Source organism: Vicia villosa, linkage group LG4 (genome assembly GCF_029867415.1).
Source record: "Vicia villosa cultivar HV-30 ecotype Madison, WI linkage group LG4, Vvil1.0, whole genome shotgun sequence".
Lineage (NCBI taxonomy): Eukaryota > Viridiplantae > Streptophyta > Magnoliopsida > Fabales > Fabaceae > Vicia > Vicia villosa.
The window spans coordinates 132,606,342-132,616,571 of record NC_081183.1 but is presented as its reverse complement, the minus strand read 5'-3'; the positions used below and the strand labels follow the sequence as shown (position 1 = coordinate 132,616,571).

General features: G+C 32.0%; 1 protein-coding gene across 1 annotated transcript; it reads left to right on the top strand.

The window, feature by feature from the left end:
* Positions 1 to 8,704: 8,704 nt before the first annotated feature.
* LOC131599695 (ABA-responsive protein ABR17-like) lies at positions 8,705 to 9,645 on the top strand. Its single transcript, XM_058871970.1, has 2 exons — positions 8,705 to 8,965; positions 9,105 to 9,645. Exons 1-2 carry the CDS (start codon positions 8,785 to 8,787, stop codon positions 9,395 to 9,397), a joined length of 474 nt encoding a protein of 157 aa, XP_058727953.1. The 5' UTR covers positions 8,705 to 8,784; the 3' UTR covers positions 9,398 to 9,645.
* The last annotated feature ends 585 nt before the right edge of the window (positions 9,646 to 10,230 follow it).

The following is a 10,230-nucleotide window of genomic DNA, read 5'->3' as shown; positions in this document are numbered from 1 at the left end:
ACCGTAGAACAATAAACGACACAACGATATATCCTAGTTCCCCTCATAATCCGAGAGTACTCCAGTCCTTTTACGCAGTAAGAGATTTCACTAATTGTTAGATATTTGTACAAGTCTAATCCCAAAACTTATCCTACAATCTTCTAACACCCAAACCACCCAGAACAATCCTCTTGGATTTATCAAGTTGATTTGAGAACAATCCTCTCACTTTCAACTTCTTGTTTCCAACAATCCTGAAAACAAGGAACACACATCACATAATCTTAATTCCAACAATCCTGGAAAAATAAGATGTGACACAAACAAGAATTTTTTAATAAATAAATTTGTAGTATATAGATCCTCTGAAGGACTTCTTCTCTTTCAATATAAAATTTAATAACAAAATACTCTCTTAAGTGCTTAATTATGCTTTTAGAATGATATGAAAGTTTTCTCACAAAGCATCAAAATATGAAAGTTATGTTGAAAATAATGCAGAGAGATTTTATGAGAATTTTGAAAGAGGTTACTGTAAAATATAATTTTGAAATAAATTTATAGAGTGCAAACAACCATTCAAAAATCATGGCAATGGTTGGAAATTATTACATGAAAAAAAATTAGTTTAACTTGAAATGGTGCCATGAAATGGTTTGGTGAAAAGGTATTTACGTTACAACATTTTTCAAAATAACTTTGGTGCAATAGATTGCATCAAAATTGCAATGGATTGCTTGGAATAAATACATGTGAAAATATGGAAAATAACTTGGTGCAATGGATTGCATCAAAATTGCAATGGATTGCATGGAAAGTTCATCTCTCTTATGCAATCAGTTGCATTATAATTTCAATCAATTGCATGCTAAATAATTTTTGAAAAAATTTCTAAGTAAAAAATGCTATACACATGACTTGAACCCGAGACCTTTTAATTCCTTAACACATGTCTTTCAACCTATTGAGCTAATTCACAATTCACTGAAAGTATGCATAAGATATATGTAATGGCAAAACAATATTTTCCAACACTTGTAAAAATATTTGAAAATAATTTTACCAAGGTTTATATAAAATAAATGCACGATAAATTTATAAATGCATGATTAATTTATAAATGCATGATTTTAAAAGATTGAGCACTAAGATTATATTTGTTAAAGATTTTGTATACCTTGAAACTTGATCACAAAGCTTGAATAAAGTCGTGCATCTTTTTCCTTCTTCTTTGATATATGTACATGGTCTTGAGAGTTTTAAAGTTGTCTTCATAAAAACACAATGTTTGAGAAGCTTGACTTCACATCAACCCCAGGAAACTATCATTGTTGTCCCTTATTGGTTCTATGCCACTCAGGATACCTTGTAGTTTATTTCTTTAAAATTGTATCTCCCCCATGAGCATGTCGTTCGAGAGTCCAACATCCCACACCTATTGCATGTCCTCCCAATGTCCCATATCGGGAATTTTTTCTTCACTCTGCTCTGAAATCATGTACAAATATGGGAATATATTGTGCAATGAGTTGTTCCATATCCATGTATTCCTCCAAAGTTCAATATCTCTTCCATCTCCTAACCTACAAATAATGTTTTTATCAAACCAGTTATGACCCTAAATATAACACATTCATATTCCAATTAGATCTCTCTAGCATAATGTTTCCTTAGAACCGATTATTGTTGCATTATATAAGAGTAATTCTCACCTTGATATGGTCATACCTGTATGCTAACAAACCTCCCCAAACACTTCATTATCATTAAGAATCTTCCATTTTCATTTACCCATTAATTCCATGTTTAATAACTCGATATCTTTGACCTCTAACCCTTCTTCCTTCTTCTGCTTGTAGACTCTATTCCAACTCATCCAATTAATTTTTTCCCCCGCATCTACTCCCCTCCCCCCACAAGAAAGACTCTTGTATCTAAATTATCTCCTGTGTTACTTTCCTTGAAACTTTGTAGAATTAGAGGAAGTATATTGGTATGATGTTGAAAATATAGTTCAACAACTCCACCCTACCCCTTATTGATATGTATATCTCTTTCCATGAGGATAGTCGTCTATGCAACTTGTATATAGTCGGCTATTACATTGTTTATATAGAATATTAAAATAAAAATATATAACAAAATTTGAGTCTGATTCATTGTCATCAGTGTCAGTGAAGATCATATGTTGGTCTTCGAATCATTGAATCTTAAGGAAGACCAAATGTTGGATATTGCCTGCATTTGTGTTTAAGATATAACAAAAAAGGGGTTAGATAAATAAAATAAATATTTAATTATCTGATTATTTAAGAACACAAACCTTGAATCCAAATAATTTTCTGCTCTTGCTATCCAACAAAGAACTTTTCCAAGCTTCTTTAAGTTTCAAAGTATTCATGTCAAATTTTTCATTATCAATTTTTTATATTTAGAATACTTTTATATTAGATGTCTTTTAGGTTTCACGTGCATCATTACTGAGAGTTTCTTGAGCGTTGATACTCATTAAATGGACGACAAAGATTTCTTTAAGGATGGTGAAGAAACTCAAAAAACACGCTTATATTTCCCCTTGGTTATTACCCAAAACCGAGGTAAAAATTACAATAAAATAGGTTCTATCCCAAGAACCACATAGCTCTCGGTTTCTGATAAAAACCGAGGGGGAAAAGCTTTTTTTAAAATTACATTGTTTACATATAATATTAAAATACATTATTTACAACAAATCCAAATTTTGACAAATCTGATTCATCATCGTTGCTATTATTCTTGGATAATAACAAATCTTTGTTGCTATCCAGATTTTGTTGTATATCATTTTTGCGCATTCTTTTCAAGTTCTATGGATTGCATGCATCCAAATTTTTATAAGTTATTTGTTTCAACCTTGGGATTTTTTATGCACTTACAATCCATCCCTGAGATTTGTTCCAAGATTTCATTATCTTGAGCAAATGTTTTCATGGCAAATACTTTTTTCAAGAAAGAGAAGAAGATATATATTGGTGGATGTAGAGAGTATCTTATGGATTGATGTCTTAACAATATCTTGAGTGTCGTTACTCTATGAATGTATGGCATAGTTTCGTTGTTGTAATTGAGTAACTAAATCCATTGGTTCTTTTTTAAAACCTAGGGAAATTTTTTTCTTTTTTAATTAAAAAATAAAATAAAATAAGGGCTTTTCCTTCGGGTTTATTGATCGCAACTTTAACGTCTATCTGATTCACTAGCTGCAAGTGCACATCCTATCGGGTAGTTTTAAAAGATATCGAACCCACAGAGACTAACAGTCATGCTATTGCTATGGGATTGTTACTATGTTTAGCTAAGGAGGATGATTTTTATCGAAGAAGGAAAATAAAGCTTTTGGAAGAAAATGGTTTTTAGAGAAATAAGAAATTAAGAAGAGACCGGAACGTGATTCCGTACATCTTTGGGAATTCGTAACTCGCTGACTCGTCTAGACTTAATAGGTATTTTGTAAGAAATAAAAGTTTAAGTACTAAATCTCACACTCTCATGGTCTTAAATAAAGCCATGTTCCTTAACCATCAGATTTTGCTCTTGCTCGCCATTCTAATTAAGGATCGCATTTTGAAAACTAATTAAGACTTAATCGATACCTAAAGCACTCTCGCTCTCTTTGGAATCGATGCCTAGTTTTTACTATCTAGTTCGACCCCGACGCTCTCGCAGTGCAGGTTCATAGCAAAATGGATTTCTCACTCTCGTGACAAAACCGTGGTAAGTAACCTCTCACTCTTGGTGTACAAATTTGCCTCTGGAATTCGTCAGAGGTTCGCTAATAGGTTCCAAGCTTATTCTAACTAAAATCCTAGTCTTATATATAGTGTTACAGTCAAGTTGCTAATGGAAAAACGTGTGCTTGGAAGTTGAGAAAAATAAGGGAAGTGGGATAGAATTTGTCTACTTCTGAAACATAAGCGTTTCTTTCAATTTCTGGTATCGGGGCAAATGGCGACCGCCATTCCCTTAACGGCAACCGCCGCCTCAGTAAAATGTCAGTTTTTCTGCGTTTTCTTTGTTCTTTCTGCTCCTTTCCGTTTTCGATGCACATTTCTTGACGATCAAGTAAAGTACCTGAAACACAATGGAAACACTAGTAAAAAATGATAAATATGCGAAATAAAATAGCATAAGCATGTAAATCAAGTAGTAAAATATAATTATCTAATCCTTTAATTATTATAGAAACCGAAGGAATATATCATTTAATTTATAAATAAAATAAAAAGAAACGTATCATTTTAAAAGAAATAAATACATAAATTGCATTTGTTAGGATTTGAAGCATGTCTTGAATTATTGTTCCCTAAGTTATATTCATAAACCGAAGTATTAGGTGGTATTCATTTTTTTAAAAAAATAAAACATGGCGCTCCTTGACATTATACGTCGATTTTTTGTTCGGTGAGGTGAATGCTTTGTCATGAAATGTATTATTTGTAGTTGTTGGTGAGAAAAGAACAAGGAAGGGGTTGAATTGTATTAGTTTTTCGTTCTTTTCTAAAATCCTCTTATCAGATTCTGAACAAGAGGTCTAGAATCTAATACAAATTTGATTGTTTGCAGCGGATAGAATGAGTTCAATGATAGAAATTTTAGGAAAGAGAGATACAAGCGATATATACTAGTTCCTCCCACAAATCAGGAGTAGTCCAGTCCACTTGCACTTCCAATGGATTTCACTATAATCACAACTAATTACAAATTCTCAAGCACATAAGCAAAAGACTTTTAATGCTCAAACACTCGAGTAAGAGACTTCTAATGCTCAAGCACACAAGCAAGAGAATTCAGATACTCAAGCACACAGGCAAGAGACTTCTCACAATCTAACTTTGAAGGTGTGAAGAAAATACAAGAAAGGGGGATTTGAATTGGATTTTTCACTCTTTGATATTTTCTCGCTTCTTAACAATATTATGTTAAGTGATTCTCTAAGAATATTGCAGAAATGTAAACAGTTGAGTAAAGCATAAAAGTAAAGAACACACGATATATCCTGGTTCACTTGAGAAATTGTCAATCTAATCCAGTCCACCCTTCCAAGGTGATTTCGCCTTGAACTCGAGGTCTTAATCCACTATAACCAAATTGATTACAATTTCACGGGCAACTGCTGGTGACTAACAACCTTGCACGGACAACCTCCGATGACTAACAACCTTGCACGGGCAACTGCTAGTGACTAACAATCTTGCACGGGCAACCGCCGGTGACTAGCAACTTTGCACGGGAAACCGCCAATGACTAACAACCTTGCACGGGAAACCGCCGGTGACTAATAACCACTAAGAATACCATCTTAGTCTTTTCAAAGCTTCTGACCTAACTGGTCCTTTGAGGAACTAACAACTGTTTGTTTTCACAAGGTTTGTTTATAATAAAGATCTTCTACACAAGCAATTGTAAACTCAATTAAGTACATCAGAAGATCCTAATACACACTAAGAATATTACATTTTATTGTAGCTTAATGTGTGGTCTTCTTTTCTTCATGTAGCTTCTTCACGGACAACAGCCCAAAGCACTTGGACTTCTTATGTCTTCTTCTTCATAAGCTTCTGAAATCTTGATTGATCTTGACATAGCAGAGATAAGAACTCCTTCATCTTGATTCCTCTTAGAACATTTTGGACAATAACCCTTGTTCTATATGCTTCAATGATCACTTAAGAGCACAACGTTCATGTTGTGGATTTGTAGTTAAAACTTCCATGATCATCTTCATTATTAACAACATACTTAAATAGTTATTTTATTATCTGTTGTTGTTATGTTGGTTGATGGTTTGGTTATATTCTAATAATGATGGAACCAACAACTACAAAGTATATGATCTTCTTCTTTTTTAGCCAAAGAGAATATAACCGTTGAAGAATAACCATTGAGGAACAAATAACTATAAAAAGAGTCGTTACACAATTATTTTTTAGTAGTACTACCACGACTATCCTTTTCACAAATCAAGTTGATTGAGAGGTAGTGGAATAAAACTTTTATGTACTGTGTACTTATCATTGCTAACTGTAACATTTGACTTCTCAACTTCAGAGGCTTCTGATGGTTGATGGTTGAAGCATGAGTAGAGTTGTTATACTTGAGTCATCACATGATTAAGTCTTCAATCTTCAGAACTTGTTCGCTCAGAACCTTGTCTTCGAGACTTCAGCACTTTTCTTTGAAATCTTATTCTTCAGAACTTCAAGTCTTTAGAGTCTTCAGAACTTCGTCTTCAACACTTGGTCTTTAGAACTATTTGTCTTCAGAAATTTGAGTCTTCAGAGCTTCAAGTCTTTAGAGTCTTTAGAACCACGTCTTTAGAGTCTTCAGCACTTGGTCTTCAGAATGGTTTCTTAAAACTTCATGTCAGATTAATTACTTTAGATGCTTATGAAGCTTTGCTACTATTCATCAAAAATTGTGTAGCGCAGAAACATAACTTGGTAGCTTCTAATGTTTTGGCCACGCCTTTCCATCAGAATCACTTCTCATAACAAAATCCAGATATCATTGCAACAACAATATAAGATATCTTTGGATCTTTTCGATTGTGATCATATGCAGAACCATACTCGCTTCTCTAATGAGATTGCGACTTTTTGTTACACATAGTAACTCACATAGGATCTTCAGCGCACATTTTGAAGGTGTTTGTTTGATCTGATAACTTCAATAGACTTAGTTCTGCACAGAAACAAACATAAAAAATAAAATAGTTCTATCACAAATACTCCATTGTTATCATCAAAACTCAGAGATATATTGCAGAATCAAATCTTATTCTCACAAACTTACAAATGAAAGATTGTTAGAGTATTACACTTGATATACAATCAGAGGTGTAAATAAAATATAACACCGAAAGAATCTTAAGACTTAAAAATTTCTAGGATAAACAAGTGTTAATAAATTTTAATTTAAACTTGTGTTTTTTATTTGATAGAGTAACAACTCTTTATTTGTCAATAATTCGTTGTACTTTTTTCATGTCTTTGGCTCCTTATATAGAGAGACAGAAAAGAATCGTTGAAGAAGACTTCTTGCACAAGTGAGTCTTGGAGAAGCTTTTATCAGAGACCTTGAAATATTGCTTGATATGGTTAATGTCTAGTAAAATATATTTGAAATTTGTTTGCTTCAAAAGGAATTATATGTTTCATCCCTGCTATCTGTGGAGATTTTTGTTTGACAAGCACGTGATCAGAAGGAGAAATAACCTCTGAGTCTTATAGTAATCTTTTAGAGTCTAGATTATCACAGGTTGACTTTTTTAGAGTCTAGACTTCAGAAGTTGACCTCCTTCAGAGTCTGAGTCTTCAAAGTCCGATGCTCAGATTCTGATCATTCAGATTTAGGATCTTCAAATTTCTCTTTTATGTTCAATTTTAATACCAAAGCCTAATTTATAACACATATTTTAATTTATAGTCCTGCACACTTGAACATATATTTGAGTTTTAAATACCTTGTTATCATCAAAATCTTAATAATATAGTACAAGCCAATTTTATTCCAAGAGTACTAATGTGAGTTTTAACCTCCAACTTGATTTCTTGAACTTGATCTATCATACCTATTATCAGGATTCAGTTAGTGTTCAGTGCCATTATGTTATTACTTCTCTTTCTAGATTTCATCACTGATTGATAAAACCTCGAATTCAAACCCCCCCTCCACTACTTCTTGATGTTTACATCAGTAGAATTCAACTCCTTGACAACATTATCAACTTCCAAATTAATTCAACCAAATACACCTATCAATTCCACCTTCTCAATTCTCCTTTCAAGAGTTTGAATTTTCGTGCTTTGAAACTTGGTTCCAACCAAACTCTTCCATGTTGGTTGGTTATGCTATTATTTCAAACAAGATTTAAATTTTTACACACTAACTGTTTTTGGTGGTTTTCTTGTACAATGATTCTAACATTGTGTAAAACTTCTACTTGTAACTAATGCGAGAGGGAGTGTCACGCTTTAAAAAACCAAATTATTTTGTTTGGTAGAATTTTAAAAACCAAATTATTTTGTTTGGTAGAATTTTAAAAACCAAATTATTTGTACTCCGTTATAATTGTGGAAAATACTTAGATGGACACAGCTATAACACCTGGATTTACACACAACCAATTACATTTTTTATTAATTAAATAATAAAACTAAAATTATCTTTCTCCTCCATTATCACAACCACTCTGGCAATTAAAAACAAATTAAATTTTAAAGAAATTTAAATTCTCTCTTCTTATTGATTGTTCCTAAATATATGGATTTAGGTTGGTGTCCATGCAAGAATTGCTCTATAATTGTAACATTTGCTGAAAAGTTTGATTTATATTTAGTTTTCATTTTTTTTTATTTAATATAATATTAATTATTGGTGTTTCAATAATATTAGTAATATTTATTTTGAAGAAAAATTGTTGAAATAAAATAATTGATAATTTATTAAATATTTATTTTTAAAAAATTATGAAAAATAATAGTTAATAATTTAGGATAATATAGGAGAAGTAATTTTCAAATCTGTCATACCTTTTGAGGCATGGAGTACTAGACAAACTCATATTGGTTTTCGCAACCCAAATAAAAGTTATGTTCAATAATAATACTATCTCTCTTTACAGTTACCACTCACCAACTAGGCTACCAGAGTTCTATAAATACCATCCCTCCATATGTCTCAAAACTCATCACAACTTATAAACTACCTCTATTCATATACATATAATTCTCCTCTCTTTTTCTTCTTACGTACTAGTTTATCATGGGTGTCTTTACTTTTGATGATGAATTTGTCTCAACCGTAGCACCAGCTAAACTCTACAAAGCTCTTGCAAAAGATGCTGACGAAATCGCCCCAAAGGTGATCAAGGAAGCACAAGGAGTCGAAATTATCGAGGGAAATGGAGGACCAGGAACCATCAAGAAGATATCCGTTCTTGAAGGTAATAATAACAACATATATTATGTAATTATAAATTCGGTGGCACCAACATCTCTGAAAAAATGTGTGTCTATGTCAGAAACTGATACCAACATTTAATTATGTTTAAAGTTATTAATGATGATATGGTTTTATTGTAGATGGAAAAGTCGACTATGTGCTACACAAGCTTGATGCAGTTGATGAAGCAAACTTTGGTTACAACTACAGCTTAGTAGGAGGACCAGGGCTACATGAAAGTTTAGAGAAAGTAACATTCGAGACAGTTATTGTGGCTGGTTCTGATGGTGGATCCATCGTTAAGATAACTGTGAAATATCACACCAAAGGTGATGCAGTTCTATCTGATGCAGTTCGTGATGAAACTAAGACCAAAGGAACTGGACTCATCAAGGCTATTGAGGGTTACGTTTTGGCTAATCCTAATTATTGATGAATTGTATAATCTTCTATTTTAAGTTGTGTGTTGTTATAAGAATAATGGATGATTAAAGTGTTGTGATATGGTTTGATTAATTTACATGTGTGAGGTGAGGTTGTGAACTAGTGTCGGTTTGACTTTGAGTGTGGTTTTGGGAGAGTTTGGTTGGATGTTAGTACGAAAATCTATGGGTTGATGTGTTGAGGTTTTGTACTATGTGTATTTCTCTAATAAATGATGCAAAAGAAAAATTCCTAGTACTTATGTGTCATTCTAGAAAATGTTATTTAATTGATATTAATATACCGACCTGCAGCACTAATCAACAATTTTGACTAATAACACTATAAAACAACAATTTTTATTGATGGTGGAAACTAAACGACAAATAACCATTTCATAAAAATGAATATACCCAAATCCAAAAACACCTTTAAAAAGTTAAAACTACTTTAACTTCTCAGTGTTAAAAATAATATACTAAATTTGTAACCCACCTATCTAATTGATGAGATTGCCTGAATATATATATATATATATATATATATATATATATATATATATATATATATATATATATATATATATCATTTAAGAGGAGGGTTATATTTATTCCAGGAGTAAGTTATTATAACTTACTCCAAATCTAGACCATTGATTATTCTCAATCTAATAGTTAAAAATAATAAGTAATAGTTTTCTCTCTCTGCATTTAATTACTTATTATTTTTAACCACTGGATTGAGAAGTATCAATGGTCTAGATTTGGAGTAAGTTATAATAACTTACTCCTGGAGTAAATATAACCCTCCTCATCATTTAATCATTTAATATAATAAAGCAAA

Coding starts and splice junctions, on each gene's coding strand:
- LOC131599695 (XM_058871970.1), top strand. CDS start 8,785: ATGGGTGTCTTTACTTTTGATGATGAATTTGTCTCAACCGTAGCACCA. Junction 8,966..9,104: donor GAAGATATCCGTTCTTGAAG/GTAATAATAACA, acceptor GTTTTATTGTAG/ATGGAAAAGTCGACTATGTG.